At 31.5% G+C, this 18,566-nt stretch overlaps 2 protein-coding genes across 2 annotated transcripts; both read right to left on the reverse strand.

Moving 5' to 3' along the window:
* Positions 1-11,700: 11,700 nt before the first annotated feature.
* On the reverse strand, positions 11,701-12,321 carry LOC145270249 (uncharacterized). Its single transcript, XM_080125887.1, has one exon. The coding sequence runs from the start codon at positions 12,319-12,321 to the stop codon at positions 11,701-11,703; it is 621 nt and encodes a 206-aa protein (XP_079982013.1).
* Positions 12,322-14,808: 2,487 nt separating this feature from the next.
* LOC145270250 (uncharacterized) lies at positions 14,809-15,642 on the reverse strand. Its single transcript, XM_080125888.1, has one exon. The coding sequence runs from the start codon at positions 15,640-15,642 to the stop codon at positions 14,809-14,811; it is 834 nt and encodes a 277-aa protein (XP_079982014.1).
* Positions 15,643-18,566: the final 2,924 nt, after the last annotated feature.

Consider the following 18,566-nt stretch of genomic DNA (forward strand, 5'->3'; position numbering starts at 1 on the left):
AATCTCTCTTTCTTCTGCATATTAATTATTTTCACCTTCTAATAGTATAAATTATTAAAATGTATTAATGTTGAAAGCTTAGTATGAATTTAAATATGACCTGTGAAATTCAACTCTTTAACTTATCGTCTACGAAGTAATCTTCTCTCTTTCTTCTGCATATTAATTATTTTAACCTTCAAAAAGTATAAATTGTTAAAATGTATTAATGTTGAAAGCTTAGTGTGAATTTAAACATGGCCTGTGAAATTCAACTCTTCAACTCATCGTCTACGAACTAATCTTCTCTCTTTCTTCTGCATATTAATTATTTTCACCTTCTAATAATATAAATTATTAAAATGTATTAATGTTGAAAGCTTAGTATGAATTTAAATATGGCCTGTGAAATTCAACTCTTCAACTCATCGTCTACAAACTAATCTTCTCTCTTTCTTCTGCATATTAATTATTTTCACCTGCTAATAGTATAAATTATTAAAATATATTAATGTTGAAAGCTTAGTATGAATTTAAATATGACCTGTGAAATTCAACTCTTCAACTCATCGTCTACGAACTAATCTCCTCTCTTTCTTCTGCATATTAATTATTTTCACCTTCTAATAGTATAAATTATTAAAATGTATTAATGTTGAAAGCTTAGTATGAATTTAAATATGGCCTGTGAAATTCAACTATTAAACTCATCGTCTACAAACTAATCTTCTCTCTTTATTCTGCATATTAATTATTTTCACCTTCTAATAGTATAAATAATTTAAATGTATTAATGTTGAAAGCTTAGTATGAATTTAAATATGACCTGTGAAATTCAACTCTTCAACTCATCGTCTACGAACTAATCTTCTCTCTTTCTTCTGCATATTAATTATTTTCACCTTCTAATAGTATAAATTATTAAAATGTATTAATGTTGAAAGCTTAGTATGAATTTAAATATGGCCTGTGAAATTCAACTCTTTAACTTATCGTCTACGAAGTAATCTTCTCTCTTTCTTCTGCATATTAATTATTTTAACCTTCAAAAAGTATAAATTGTTAAAATGTATTAATGTTGAAAGCTTAGTGTGAATTTAAACATGGCCTGTGAAATTCAACTCTTCAACTCATCGTCTACGAACTAATCTTCTCTCTTTCTTCTGCATATTAATTATTTTCACCTTCTAATAATATAAATTATTAAAATGTATTAATGTTGAAAGCTTAGTATGAATTTAAATATGGCCTGTGAAATTCAACTCTTCAACTCATCGTCTACAAACTAATCTTCTCTCTTTCTTCTGCATATTAATTATTTTCACCTGCTAATAGTATAAATTATTAAAATATATTAATGTTGAAAGCTTAGTATGAATTTAAATATGACCTGTGAAATTCAACTCTTCAACTCATCGTCTACGAACTAATCTCCTCTCTTTCTTCTGCATATTAATTATTTTCACCTTCTAATAGTATAAATTATTAAAATGTATTAATGTTGAAAGCTTAGTATGAATTTAAATATGGCCTGTGAAATTCAACTATTAAACTCATCGTCTACAAACTAATCTTCTCTCTTTATTCTGCATATTAATTATTTTCACCTTCTAATAGTATAAATAATTTAAATGTATTAATGTTGAAAGCTTAGTATGAATTTAAATATGACCTGTGAAATTCAACTCTTCAACTCATCGTCTACGAACTAATCTTCTCTCTTTCTTCTGCATATTAATTATTTTCACCTTCTAATAGTATAAATTATTAAAATGTATTAATGTTGAAATCTTAGTATGAATTTAAATATGACCTGTGAAATTCAACAATTCAATTCATCGTCTACGAACTAATCTTCTCTCTTTCTTCTGCATATTAATTATTTTCACCTTCTAATAGTATAAATTATTAAAATGTATTAATGTTGAAAGCTTAGTATGAATTTAAATATGACCTGTGAAATTCAACTCTTCAACTCATCGTCTACGAACTAATCTTCTCTCTTTCTTCTGCATATTAATGCTGACTCACACATTCCAATTCTGTATGGCAGAACTTGCATTTGTTGTCATTACTGATACTTGCCATTTTCTTGAATGCATTGCTCATCAATCCCTCGTCTTGAGCATCCATTATAACCCTTTCCTGATCGTGGTGTAGGGCTCCCCTTTTGAGCCAAAAAAATGCTTAATATGATTTTAAATATTACCTGTAAAATTAGCCTATTCAATTCATGGTCTCCGAACAACTTCTTTGTTCTGCATATTAATGTTGTGTCTATAACCAGTAGATTTATTACTGTCTTTTAAACCTTTTTAATTCGTTTTAAAATTACTTTTCCTTAACTTTTTTTTTACTTGCTTTGGCATATTTATATCTTTTAAACCTTTTTAATTCGTTTTAAAATTACTTTTCCTTAACTTTCTTTTTTTACTTGCTTTGGGATATTTATATCTTTTAAACCTTTTTAATTCGCTTAAAAATTACGTTTCTTTTTTGAACCAAGAAAAAAATGAACATTTTCTTCTTTGATGAATGAAAAGTCTGATGATTTTTATGGTTTATGCAATGAAACACGTGTAAGACGCAGTAATTTAAATAATATGTATGTGAATTTAATGTTTAATAAAGTTACATATGCTCTGAAAATGTAAATCATTTTTATTGAGTTTAATAAACCATTGCAATTTTAAGATATGTTTATTGAATATATACATTATATACAACGTGAAAATGGTCATGTAATATTTACGATTGTTATGAGAGAAATAAACCGTTGCAATTTTAAGATATGTTTATTGAATATATACATTATATACAACGTGAAAATCGTCATATAATATTTACCATTGTTATGAGTTTAATAAACCGTTGCAATTTTAAGATATTTTTTATTGAATATATACATTATATACAACGTGAAAATCGTCATATAATATTTACCATTGTTATGAGAGAAATAAACCGTTGCAATTTTAAGATATGTTTATTGAATATATACATTATATACAACGTGAAAATGGTCATGTAATATTTACCATTGTTATGAGAGAAATAAACCGTTGCAATTTTAAGATATGTTTATTGAATATATACATTATATACAACGTGAAAATGGTCATGTAATATTTACGATTGTTATGAGAGAAATAAACCGTTGCAATTTTAAGATATGTTTATTGAATATATACATTATATACAACATGAAAATGGTCATGTAATATTTACGATTGTTATGAGAGAAATAAACCGTTGCAATTTTAAGATATGTTTATTGAATATATACATTATATACAAGGTGAAAATGGTCATGTAATATTTACGATTGTTATGAGAGAAATATATCGACGTTCATCAGAGTTTTTTGCTTTACTAAAGCACATGCACGAATATCAGTAAATTTATCAAAACAATCGACAATTGATTTAAAGAGACTTATTTAATGCAAAAAATGTAACTAATTCGGTTGGGAAACCTATGTTTTATAGGGGTTTCATTAAAAGAGAGTCTTATTATAAATGATGCTTTTAAAGAGTCTTATTAGAGTGTTTGTCGTTGAGAGAGAGTCTTATTACAAGTGATGTCGTGTAGACAGTTTTATTAAGAGGGATGTTGAAAGACCTAGAGAGAGAGATTGTTCATGTTATGATTCCTATATATTAAAATATTCATGCTTAGATGTGTTGAAGAAGGAGAAGCTCTTTGAGTGAGGAGATAGTGTTCAGTCTTAGTGTAGATATTAGATGTAGAGTTCACATTGTCGATATGAGATGTCGAGACGTGTATGTAATGACATTTTATAAGACAGATATATAGACATATAATACAATTTTCACTTTACCTTTTTGGTAGAATCACAAACACAAAGACGAGCTTTATCAAAACACATGATGGGTTTATTTCTTCACGACCGGCCGTGGTTTTCATCATCAAGTATTCAAAGCTTCACATATTAAATTTCCAAGTGACTGTCTCTCTGAATTTCTCCCAGTTTCTCCTTTTTTAACTCTAAAGTTTTTCTAAGTATCTCTAGACATTTCTATTTTCCATGACGTCATACACATGTTAAAACATGTGCCTTCTTTCACGTGTTCTGGACATGCGTGTCCAAAACTGTTCCTTTTTCTACAAAAGGAATTTTAACCTATACTCAGTAACCTATTTTTCCAATATGTTAAAAACATTATCTTATAGCTGCATTCTTTCAATTAAATTTTCATAATAAACTTGACAGTGCACATTCTTTTCTTGAAATATTTTATCTCTATTCTAAACAATCGTTTGCTTTACATTCCCTTTTCTAATTCTCACACGTAATCTATTTCTAAACCTAAATTACGAGGTTTGAATTTCGTCTATTGCTATTTCATTTTCATTTTAACTAAATCTCTCTATTTTTATACTTACATGAAAAGGGGACACCCCTTATCATGTAACACCTAAAGTAAAATCTATACATTAATTTTTTATTAGTTTTACTTGTTTTCCGTATATATTTCTCAAATTTAAAGCATATTATTCAAATGTATAAATTGTTTAAGGATATCCGTTTATTGCTAATTCATTTGAACATAGAAATTGTTGTTACTACATGTGTTTAACTCATCAGCGAGTTAATATTTAATCTTTAATTATTGATTAAAACAAAATTGGTGTTTAATAATTTTTAATACACAATTAACATAGAAAAGATATTATAAAGCCTGCTTAAACCTTGCTAGAAAATTACATAAGAGTATCCTATACGTTTACAAAGCTAAGGTCACCATATGTATTGCTTATTGGTGACAAATATGGCTTCGTGCAACTACCAAGACGATATTTGTCTTAGACTTCTGAAAAAGTCTCAAGTATATACACTGCACCAACGTGCTTACTCCCAACCAATCACACACACATCAAAATCCAACCATTCTCCTTTGTTTATGCTTGTAAGGCTTCTACTGTTTAAAAGGAAAATAGTGAAAAATTGCGTTGGAATGTTTTATTTTAAAATATTTGTTCATTCTTAATTCATCTGAACGTTAAAATTATTTGTAATCATAGACGTTTAACTTATAAGCGAGTTTAATGTTTTATATTTAATATTAGTAAGACAAATATTTAAATTATTATTAACATACACTAACATTTAACCTAACTATATCATTTTGATTTTTAACTAAACATTTTATAACAATACAACTACCACATATAGATTGATAATTTCCTTGCTTGGGACAATTACATTTTCTATTTCTTCTCGTGTATTTCTCAATGTGTCAATCCTATTATTCCAAACCAATGAAGAAAAATATCTGTTCATCTCTAATTCAGCTTAACATCTTTTTTAAAACATAATCACATGTAAGATCAGCACATTTAATAATAAATCTCTAAAAACGGTTTTATATTTAGAAAGTTTATTCTGTTTCTTATTTTTAAGGAATATAGTTTTAAGAGATTTTATAGTGAATTGTTATAGGCAATGAAAACGGACAGAGTAGAGCTCCACGTCTACAGCCTTGAAGTGAAAGGTACTGGAATAGGATGATGTATAATAACGAGGTACCTGAACAGTGAATTAATTAACACTAGATCAACAAGTCAAACGATCACAAACTTATCATTATTATTGATTTTTTTTATTGAATGAAATATTATTTCATATGATTATCATTATTATTACGGTTTTTATTGAATTTAATATTATTTCATATGATTATCATTATTTTTGAGTTCTTATTGAATTAAATATTACTTCATATGATTATCATTATTATTGAGTTTTTTATTGAATAAAATAAGATTTCATATGATCATCATTATTATTGAATAAACAAGATTTCATATGATTATGATTATTATTGAGTTTTTTATTGAATAAAATATTATTTCATATGATTATCGTTATTATTGAGTTTTTTATTGAATTAAATATTATTTCATATGATTCTAATTATTATTGCGTTTTTATTGAATAAAAGATTATTTCATATGATTATAATTATTATTGAGTTTTTTATTGAATTAATATTATATCATATGATTATAATTATTATTGAGTTTTTTATTGAATTAAATATTATTTCATATGATTATTATTATTATTGAATTTTGTTATTAAATTAAATATTTTTTATATGATTATCATCATTATTAAGTTTTTTTATCGAATTAAATATTATTTCATATGGTTATAATTATTATTAAGTTTTATATTGAATAAAATATTATTTAATATGATAAGTATTATTATTGAGTTTTTATTGAATAAAATATTATTTCATATAATTATCATTATTATTGAGTTTTTTTATTGAATAAAATATGATTTCATATGATTATCATAGTTATTGAGTTTTTTATTTAATTAAATATTAGTTCACATGATTATCATTATTATTGAGTTTTTATTGAATTAAATCTTATTTCATATGATTATCATTAATATTGAGTTTTTATTGAATAAAATAAGATTTAATATGAGTATCATTATTATTGAACAAAATTCATACATTCATATGATTCTCATTATTATTGAATACCTAAGATTTCATATGAGTATCATTATTATTGAGTTTTTATTGAATAAAATAACGTTTCATATGCTTATCATTATTATTGGGTTTTTTATTGAATTAAGTATAATTTCATATGATTATCATTATAATTGAGTTTTTTATTGAATTAAATATTATTTCATATGATTATCATTATTAGTAAGCTTTTTATTGAATTAAATATTATTTCATATGATTATCATTATTAGTAAGTTTTTTGTTGAATTAAATATTATTTCATATGATTATCATTATGATTGAATTTTTATTGAATTACATATTATTTCATATGATTATCATTATTATTGATATTTAATTGAATCAAATATTATTCTATACAATTATCATTATTATTGAGTTTTTATTGAATTAAATATGATTTCATATGATTATACTTGTTATTGAGTTTTCTATTTAATTAAATATTATTTCATATGATTATCATTATTATTGAGTTTTATATTGAATTACATATTATTTCATATGATTATCATTATTATGGAATTTTTATTGAATTAAATATTATTTCATGTGATTATCATGATTATTGAGTTGTTTATTGAATAATATAAGATTTCATATGATTATCATTATTATTGAATAAAATTCATAAATTCATATGATTATCATTATCATTAAATAAATAAGATTTCATATAATTATTATTGAGTTTTTTATTGAATAAAATATTATTTCATATGATTATGATTATTATTGAGTTTTTTATTGAATAAATATTATTTCATATGATTATCATTATTATTGAGTTTTTTATTGAATAAAATAGTATTTCATATGATTATCATTATTATTTAGTTTTTATTGAATTAAATATTATTTCATATGATTATGATTACTATTGCGTTTTTATTGAATTAAATATTATTTCATATGATTATCATTATTATTGAGCTTTTATTGAATTAAATATTATTATATATGATTATCATTATTATTGAGCATTTTGTTGAATTAAATATTATTTCACAAGATTATATAATTATTATTATTGAGTTTTGTATTGAATTAAATATTATTTCATATGATTATGATTATTATTGAGTATTTTGTTTAATCAAATATTATTTCATATAATTATAATTATTGAGTTTTTTATTGAATTAAATATTATTTCATATGATTAGGATTATTATTTAGTTTTTTATTTAATTACATATTACATATTGAGTTTTTGTATCCCTCTGCTTGTTTTACAAGTATTTTAATGGTGGATGATCTGATGAACTACAAGCTATTGTACCCCCTTAATGAAAATCCCCCCGACAAATCTGACAAGCAGCAAAGTTCCACCCCTACACAGTAGAGATCCCTAGATGTCTGAAAGCCTTCTACTCTAATTGTTTCTTTCCCAGAACTGATAGACTTAAAAATTCTCTCCTGGCTTCCTGCTTCCCCAACTGTACTGACATGCAGAGGTTCAAGTGTAACGTGAACTGACATCTTGTTGCCCAACTCCCCAAGTAGTACCCCTGCCGACTGTGAAGTCCACTTGCACATTCTTTATTTTATATCGGGTACTTATGCAGAGAGTGATCCACACACACACAAACACACACACACATATATATATATATATATATATATATATATATATATATATATATATATATATTAAATAGGTGGTGCTAGTGCACTTACTGAGCTGCGCTATTTTTAAATCGTATTGTTAAAAATGCACATATTTTACTAAAACGTGTGTTATTTCTGGGGAAAATGCTTATATCTGACATAAATAATTTAATTTAAAACTTTTTTCGGTATTTAATTGTTTTAACAGGTAAATTTAAAAAACCTTGGTGCTAGTGTACTTACTGATCCGTGCTATTTTTTAAATCGTATTTCCAAGTTTAATTAAAGTTTTATGATATGTTTTTTTTTATTCAATTGTAAGGTTAAAGTACAGAATAGGTACAAAACACCCTCACCTCTTCATGTTAAGGATAGCTTTTAAAATAATAACGTTATTATTTCAGCACGGATCAATAAGTGCACTAGTACCAAATAAAACAATTAAATACCGAAAAAAGCAGTTTTTGTGTTCAGTTGTTTAACAATTCAACCAAGTTCAAATCAAATTATTTTGTTTATGGTAAACATAAGATTTTCGCAAAAATCACGTAAATTTTACTTAAAAAAACACATTTTGGTGCTAATGCAGAGAGTGATCCGCGCTATTTTTTAAATCGTATTTCCAACTTTAATTAAAGTTTTATGATATGTTTGTTATTCAATTGTAAGGTTAAAGTACAGAATAGACCCCCCCTCCACATGTTAAGAATAGCTTTTTAAATAGTGTTATTATTTCAGCACGGATCACTCTCTGCATGAGTACCCACATTTTTATTGACGAAACCAATACTTTTATTGGATTGCAATAAAATTAAACCTTTTAATGTTTAATATTATTTTAAAAATCAATATTTTGGAGGAAGATTGCAAAAAAAAAATGTTTCAGATTATTTACAAAGTTATTGAATGGGATTTTTTTAAAGTGTAAAAAAATAACTTACCTTTCATATTGTAAACTTATTTTAATATTTAAATTTTACTTAAATAAACACATTTCGGTCAATGTCAAGTTTCTTTCCAACTCCTCAAAAAACTTTAAAATGACAACTTGACTAGGTTTTCGGTGATGCTGAAAACGAATATAACATTTAAATTTGGGGCAGATAAGTAGTTTTCATGATATGAAGAAATCACTTTTTCAATAAGTGGGAATCACTTTCCTATATAAAAGTTACGTAAAATGAGCACCCACTTTTTGGTCACTTAGTAATTTCTTCATATCATAAAGCAATTATTAAGAAGAATTTAGCTATTTAACTTTCAGTTAATTTAGCTACTTAACTTTCAGCGTCATATTCGTTTTCAGCACCCGCAAACACCGGCGGTGTTTTTTTACTAAGAGATTCGTTCACTTTTTTTCATTTTCAAATTTGTTTTATATGACGAAATTATTATAAAGCGGATGCTTTTTTTACGTAATAATTATATAAGACAATGATCCCACACTTTTTAAAAAAATAATTTCTTCATATCATGAAAACTACTTATCTGCCCCAAATTTACATGCGGTATTCGTTTTCAGCATCATTGAAAACCTAGAAAAGTCATCATTTTAAAGTTTTTTGAGGAGTTGGAAAGAAACTTGACATTGACCCAGGACCCACATGGTCACATTTCATATATATTTTATTCAAGAAACCAATATGTTTATTGGATTGCAATAAAAAAATAAACTTATTTTTATATTTAAGATTATTTTTAAGTTGTTGAATAATATTTTTGTAAAGTGAAAAAAAAAAAAAAACTTACCTTCTATTCCAGGAATTTAATACGAAAAAAAATCGTTTTTCTCTTGTGTCCAACGCAGAAAATTTGTTTGTTTGTTAGGATTTCTTGATATAATCTTTAGTAAATTGATACAAATTTTGTCTTGTGTGTCCAATTCATTAAGCAATTAAATATATGAAAATATAAAAGAATCAAAATTAAAAGATGAAAAACACGATTTAAACGTGAAATTATCGTAAGAAGAAAAAATCAACTGCTTCAGAACAAAGAACTTATGTTCATCGTAAAACGGTGTAATCATTATTTTGTTCCTCGTGTAAAAGATTGAACATTTCATTATGATTTGGATTAGTCGAACTACTGTTTACATCCAAGATGAGAACAGTAATCCAAATAATCCAAATATAAAAAAATGCAAAACTGAATATTTCACATAAACAATTCAAAAAGGAAGGAATTGAAGTCAATCAAATAACAAAAACTAGATTTGAACCAACAAGAAACAAAACAATAATCACATGATTACATTATGAAAATTGCGACTTATTTTTATCAGATTCGATTCCGTTATCTTTACGATGACCTTAACTTATAATTCCAGACATAAACCTGATGTTTTACATGCAATCAACGACTAACGATGAAAGTGTAGTACCTGTTTCTAGTTTGTTTGCGCATTTCAGCCATGTGTCGCGTTATCACATTTTTGGTTTTACTTGGCATGTTTTCCGCCCTCCCATGTATTACCACCTCCTTTGATAGAGAAGTACCGCAATGTTGTAAAATGTTACGACACTCAGATGTTAATATGAGAAAAATCGATATCTAAGAACATTCAGTAATTTGCTTGCACCCTACTTGTTTATATATATATATATATATATATATATATATATATATATATATATATATATATATATATATATATATATATATATATATTAACATTCTTGGACAAATGAATTACAGTTAAGTTTACCAAAATGATCCAAGACGGCAAAACTAAAGTAAATTATAAATATTAAAGATTAATATTTATAAAGTAATTGCCAGGGAAAGGTTACGACGCTCGGCTGATACCGATGATTGCAGGTCTCGTCCGATCCATGCTTGACGGGAATTCACGAGAATTCGGGTCAAATTATGTAAGAGTATCTAAAAATATAGAAAAATATATTTTAAGTTTGCACTAACTTTTCGAAAAGGAAGAGTTATCGATCCTTGACAAGCGACATCTTTCGACGGTTCTTGAAACTAAAATACAAACATCTTGCAGTTTATATTGATGCGGGGTGCTCGCTGGGCAAAACAACGAGCATCTCACTTACGATTAATTTTTCAAAACATTTAGACGAAAGTAAACATCTGGAAAAATCAATTAAAAACAAACAAATGATCAGACTTAGCTCTTTGTAATAGATGTGAATTCATTTGCCTGGAATATCTCACTCGTGTTATTTTTAGTCCGAAAATAAATCCTTCTTGACCGGTTCAATGTTTTTTGACGTCACGTTGGAAATTAATTTTTTAGGAAATGCGTCGAGTAAGGAGCTGAAGGAAAGATAAGAATGTGTTTCTTTCTTTTTGTGTATTGTTTCATCAATGGGAAATCAGCACAAGTGTTTTGCGGCTGTTGCGCACAAGCGACGGAGCGTGACAGTAACGCGTCTTAACTCTTCGGGTGCCGAGCAAAAAAGAGGTCGAGAGAGTTCTTGAATTTTGGCGCCACGCCTTTTTTGTCTTTTTTTCGGAGCTCTCCGGAAACGGTGAATTGTTCAAATGTCCTGACAAAATAAATTCCCGGGTAGACGCTACATACCCCCCTACTAGACAGTATGTCGAACAAAAGAAAGTGGAAAAGTCACTGGGTATACACAGCAAATCGATGAGGACGTTGCACTAATCTGCCCGATTTGGTAGAAGTTGTACTTACTGGTGAATCGAAGTTTCCGTTCTGAACTGCAGTGTTTTGTGTCCGTTTGTGTGCTAGCACATCGTCATCCAGAATAGCTTTCTTCAGGCGATCAACACTGACTGAATCTCGTCTTCCGTCAATGTCGATAACGAAAAACTTTGAGTAGCGTTTCAATACCTTAAAGGGATCGGAATACGGTGTTTGCAGTCGAGCTGTGCCTCCATCGTTCCGAACAAACACATGAGTCCACGATTGTATGTCTTTGGAGACGTGAGTGCGTGTGTTCTGTGTTCTCGGGGCAATGTTAAAAGGTTTCGCCAAGTATTCCCTCACACGAGAGGTATAACTTGTTGGGTCAGGCATGCGTGTAGGAGTGGTCGGTGCGACCATCTGTCCAGGAAGAGTCAGCGTTGTTCCGTAAATCATTTCGGCAGGCGTAAAGCCAATATCTGCTTTTATGGTGGATCTAATGCCTAATAGAATGAAGGGGAGGTACTCTGTCCACCTGTTAGGGTCGGAATGTGCTCTAATAGCTGCTTTCAACTGACGGTGCAGGCGCTCGATCATGCCGTTTGCCGCCGGGTGGTACGAGGTAGTCCTTATGTGTTTGATTCCCAGTAGGCGAGACAACTCAGAAAAAAGATAGGAATCGAATTGTCTGCCCCTATCGGTTGTGATGGTGTGAGGCACACCATAACGCGATATCCAATGTGTAACCAGGGCTCGGGCAACAGTTTCTGCGGAAATATCTGCGATGGGGATGGCTTCAGGCCATCTAGAGAATCTGTCGATGCAAGTCAATAAGTATGTGCAGTTTCTCGAATGTGGGAGTGGACCCACTAAATCTATGTGAACGTGTTGAAATCGTGTCTCAGGGGTTGCGAAGGTAGCAAGGGGACTTTTAATATGCCTCTGTACTTTCGATTTCTGGCAAGGGACGCAACTCTTGGTCCATTCGCGAACGTCTCGGTTAATGGCTGTCCAGATGAAACGAGAAGTCACCAGCTTCTGCGTGGAACGAATGCCAGGATGTGACAAGTTGTGTAATTGAAAGAAGACAGCTCGCCTATGCTTAAGGGGTACATAGGGGCGTTCATGACCGTTCGAAACACCGCACCATATTGTCTCGTTGGAACAAGGTACTGGGACTTGCTTGAAAGTTAGATTTTCGGAGTGACGTAAGCGATTTAGTTCTTCGTCATCCCGTTGGTCGATGGCGATCTGGTGAAGGTCGATTCCGTTAATCGCTTGAATGGCATCGATGTGCATTCTCGACAATGCATCTGCAACTACGTTCTCCTTCCCTCTGATATACTTGATATCCGCAGTAAATTGTGATATGAAATCCAAATGGCGAGCTTCCCTGGGTGAGTGTTTTCCGGGCTTGGCAAGCAAAGCATGCGATAACGGTTTGTGATCCGTAAAAAGCGTGAAAGTGGATCCTTTCACAATATAACGAAAGTGTTTAACTGCGCAGTATGCGGCCAAAAGTTCCCTGCTGAAAATGCTGTATTTGGTTTCAGCGTGCTGAAGACGCCTTGAGAAAAAAGCTAGTGGTTGCCAAGTATTATCCACTAATTGTTGCAGTACACCTCCAATTCCAACGTCGGATGCATCGACGGATAAAGCTAGGGGTGCATCTGGACGGGGAAAAACCAACATTGTCGCTTCTGCTAATGCCTGCTTGACCCTATCGAAGGAACGTAATTCCGTTTCGCTTAATGTAATCGTCTCATTTTTTTTTGTTTTTATTTCTGAGTACGTCGGTCAATGGCTGAGCGATTTCAGCACAATGGGGCACGAAACGTCGATAGAAATTAATTAAACCGAGGAACTTTCGAAGTTTACGAAGTGAAGTGGGAGCTTGGTAATCGACTATAGATTGGACTTTCTCTGGGAGGGGACGGATACCTTCTTTGTCGATTAAATGGCCAAGAAACGAAAGTGAAAAACTCCAAACTCGCATTTTTAACATTTTTTTTTGACATAATCTGTCAATCTGTGAAATAACTGCTGCAGATGCTGTAAGTGTTCACAATCTGATGCACTTGACACGAGGAGATCGTCGATATATGCATAGACGAATGGTAGTCCTCGCAAAACTGTGTCGATAAAGCATTGAAAAGATTGCCCTGCATTACGTAATCCAAAAGGGCATGCGTAAAAATTCGAAAAGGCCGAAAGGAGTTGTGATCGCAGTCTTAGAAACATCCTCTGGGTGTACGGGAATCTGGTTGTACGCGCGAACAAGGTCGATTTTGAAGAACATTGTGTTTCCATGAAGCGAGTTAAAAAAGTCTTGCAGATGAGGAATAGGTTAATTGTCAAGAGTAGTGCGACTGTTATGTGCGCGGTAATCTCCACAATGGCGCCATTCGCCGGCTGACTTTTTTGGCACCATGTGGAGTGGCGATGACCAGTTGCTATTAGAGGGTCGAATAATGCCTAAATCCAACATGTGCTGAAATTCTTGTTTAGCCGCCCTTAAACGATCGGGTTTAAGTCTGCACGGGTGCATGCTCACAGGCGGTCCCCTTGTTTGGATATGATGAGTGACATCGTGTTTAACTTTGTCACGGTTAAACATAGGACGAGTTAATTCCGGGAAACCTCGCAGCAAATCTGTATACGGATCCATGATGTCTTTACGTATAACTGGGCTGATCTCGGTTGACCCACTGATTATGCCTTGCACAGAACGTCCAGTGTTATTATCAATGAGTTTGCCATGTTTGACATCTACAAGGATGTCGAAATGGTGCAGAAAATCTGCCCCTAAAATCGGAACGGGTAGCTTTGCGACGATGAAGACCCAACATAGTGCACGCTGTAATCCAAGATTTAATGTTATCGATGTCTCTCCGTAAGTAGAAATGGAGGAGTGATTCACTGCGTGTAGAAATAGGTTTGATTGAGGACGCTTCTCTTTCATGAACTTCTTAGGGATGATACTGACTTCCGCACCGGTATCAACGAGAAATCGTATACCAGTGATTCTATCAGTCACGTACAGGGTGTGACGAATGTTGTTCTTGCCAGGAGTGTCTGCCGCTCCTACTGCCTGGCCTGGGCGTTTCCCGAGAGACGTTTCTTTGTATATGAACATGGCTTGTGGCATCGGTAAGCTCTTTCACCAAAACGCGTGTGGTACTTGCAGAGCCCACCGCTGTTCTGAGTGCTGCTAAATCGCCGGGGATTTACTTGCTCATTGGGGTGCTTATGCATTTTTGGTTTGAGCTCGAGGCCACGTAACTGTTCACTCAGGTCGTGAATCATTTGAGCCTGTCGCTCTAGTTCCTCGGTTATATCTGTGGAGAGGTTTGCGACATTAGGCAGGTCATCGTTAGAGCTGTGCGTGTGAACTGGGGCTATGGAAACGGTCACGTCCATAATTTTGTCGGCTAGGTCTGCTAGCTCCTCAACGGTTGTGGAGTCATTCGAAGAGGCGAGTATCATTTGAATACTCGATGGCAGTCTATTGACGAAAAGTTGTTTAAGTATGTCCGGTGGTAGTGAGTTCTCACCCATCAACAGCTTCATACGTCTGAGTAACTGAGACGGTTTCTGATCTCCGAGTTTTTCTTCTATGAGAAGTTGACGAAGGCGTTTCTGCTGTGAATCGGTTGTCCTACGAATCAATTCTGATTTGAAATAATCGTAGCTGATCGATCCAGGGGGTGACATGATCAGGTCGCAAACCTCCGCCATTACTTCATGCGTTAATGTGGCCACCACGTGGTTGAATTTCGTCACATCGCTCAGGATCCTTTGCGTGTAGAACTGGGCCTCTACATGTGCGAACCATAATGTTGGATCGTGCGTCCAAAAAGGAGGAATCCTCAAAATAGCCTGAGTAGCCGTCGTTGAAGGAAGCGCCTCACTGTCCATCGTGGGGAACGCATTGAAGAGAACGATGACCGCAGAAAATCTCCATGAGATCCTTTACGCCTAGAAAAACCGATGTGCCACTAAGGTCGACATGTACGTCATTCGGTATGCGCGTGGTCGCTGAGAAATTTCCCTTGTGTGATTACAGGTAATTCTTCCTTATTGATAATATCCACAATTCCTTGCATGTGCTGCCAAATTCTCACGAAAAAAAGGGGTTACCAGTGAAGCGAGGTGCTCGCTGGGCAAAACAACAAACAGCTCACTTAAAATTAATTTTTCAAAAACATTAATAAGAAAACAAATATTTAGAAAAATTAATTAAAAACAAATAATCAGACTTGGCTTGTTATAAGAGGTGTAAATTTATTTGCCCTGGTGTATCACACTCCTGTTTATTTTGAGTCCAAAAAAAAAGAAGAAATCCTTCCCGACTGGTCAAATGTTTTTGGCGTTAAGTTGGAAAGAAACGATAAATTAATTTTCTTTAGAAAAGCCGTTCGGGTAAGGAGTGGAGTGAATAGATAATAAGAATGTTTTTCTTTTTTTTGGTGTGGTTTCACCATTGGAACCGGCACAGGGTGTGTCACGCACGAGCGACAGAGCGTGGCAGTAACGCGTCTTACTCTTCTGGTTTTCGCGAGCAAAAAGAGAGCGAGAGACTCCTCGAATTTAGTGCCACGGCTTGTTTTTGTCTTTTTTTGGAGCTCTCCGGAAACGGTGAATGTTCAACGTCATTGTCAAAATTAGTTCCGGGGTAGATGCTACATAGTCATCATAGGGTGGGGGAGGGGCAGTTAAAGAATCAGCAACTGATAAATTTAAAATATTTAATTGTAAATATTGAAAAATTGTGCTAATTTATTTTTGGTACTGCGGTTTTTTCAAGTTAAATTAAAGTTTCACGATATCGTTTTTTATTACCCTTATCTCACCATGTTAAGAATGGCTTTCAAAATAATAACCTCATTATTTCAGCGCGCATCCAAAATACGTAAGTACTGGAAAATTTTCAAGAAAAAAAAAGAAAACATGAGACTGGCTTAACCGAATAACAATATTAATTGGCCCTCTTGCAGTTTAAGGAAACAGAAATATGAGAAAGAAAATGGGGCATAAGCGCGGCTACCGAGAGAGGACGCTGGTGAACATGACAGCGTTACGTCATTACCAGATCAACATGTAGGTAAAGTGTGCCTAACGTTTCCTGTGTTCAACCACGTGCCCATAAAAAATATTTTTCGTTGCCTTAGAAAATAAGTGTTGTTATTTTATGAAGGTAGTCCAAACGTGCATGTTTTTTCTTCTCCCAAAGAGAAAAAAATTCTCCATTTTGGATAATGTTGGGACCATTTTAAATATAACAATAAATGAACTTGTTTTTTGAACTTTTATGTCTAGCGAAGAAAGTCGAATATTTCATTTTATTTATTTTTTTAAACTGCAAAACAAACAAATTTTGTATGCGAATATTCTTCAGTCCGTTCTTTTAATAATAGACATGTGAGTATTTCCAAATATTTTAAAGTTAGAAGCATTTTTCACGGCAGTTATTTTTTGTTTTATTTTTGTTGTTTTTGTTATTTTAAAACTAAAACGATCGATAAATTCAATATTTTAGCACCGGGTATAATTTATTTCTTTGAAATATATTTAAAACTTTTCGTTTTTTTTTATATATATATAACATTTTATTAGTAAATAATTTACATGATGAATTGGAAAATAAAATAGGAAATTTACTATTCTCTCTTGAGACATACAAACACAAATCCATCTTAAAAATTCATTAACTAATCAGTTTTTAATTAAAGTTTTGATATGAGCTAAAAATAAAGAGTACATTAAATGTTAGTTAACATATTTTCATACGTATATTATATAAAGAAATATTGTTTAATATTTGTGCTGTGTACGCACCATGCTGAAATGATAATGCTATTATTTAGAAAGCCTTCTGAACAGTAGGGAGGTTTCTAACTATTCTGCACGTGCACCTAACAATTTGATGAAAAAAAAGACATCATGAAAATTTAATTTAACTTGGAAATACTATCTAAAATATAGCACAGTACTATCTAAAATATAGCACAGGACGTACACTGCACAATTATTATTATTATTATTATTATTATTATTATTATTATTATTATTATTATTATTATTATTATTATTATTAACGACAACAACAATAATAAAAAAAAAGGTTCTTCAGTGGGAACAAAAGGTTTTCATTGGCTTATTTAACCAAGAAAAAATTTTGGAAGGTACTATTTGAGGTAGAAAAAAAGGCCAAAAGCATTATTTGCATATGTATGAAAAAACAAATGCAACAAAAAAATTTTTTAAATTGTGTGGAAAATATAATAATAAAATAAATTAAAATAAAATGAAAATAAAATAAAAAAACAAGCACGAAATAAAAGTATGAATCAAATTTAATCAAAGAAATAAAAAATTTAAAAAAATTAAAAAAATACACGCTTGATTACAAATATGAGATATAAACGAAGAAATTTAAAGAAAACCTCACGGAGCAGCGATCAAATTAAAACCCATTCACGCAGGGTTCACGTTCCCCGTGAAATGCCCCCCCCCCCCCCAAAAAAAAAAAACTGTAGTTGTGAAGAGTCAGGAAGGATGAAAAGTCCGAAGGGAGAGAGTACTAACCAGATCTCCACTGGAAGAGTGCAGTTCAAATCTGGTACATTGGGGAGGCGTTTTGTCACCCAACCTCCAGGAAACACCAATGACTGATGCCAACGAGAAATCAATGGCAAACGGCTGTTGTGATAACGTGCAATCATCTGTACCGGTGGTCAAGACGTGGAGAACACTGGAAATCTGTGAGACTTGTTGCCACTCGGTCTCCAGCGAATACCACAGGTTACTGCCAATGAGCGATCACTGATCATGGCCTGTGA

The sequence above is a fragment of the Euprymna scolopes genome, chromosome 46 (genome assembly GCF_053919585.1).
Source record: "Euprymna scolopes isolate OS-2025 chromosome 46, ASM5391958v1, whole genome shotgun sequence".
Taxonomy (NCBI): domain Eukaryota; kingdom Metazoa; phylum Mollusca; class Cephalopoda; order Sepiida; family Sepiolidae; genus Euprymna; species Euprymna scolopes.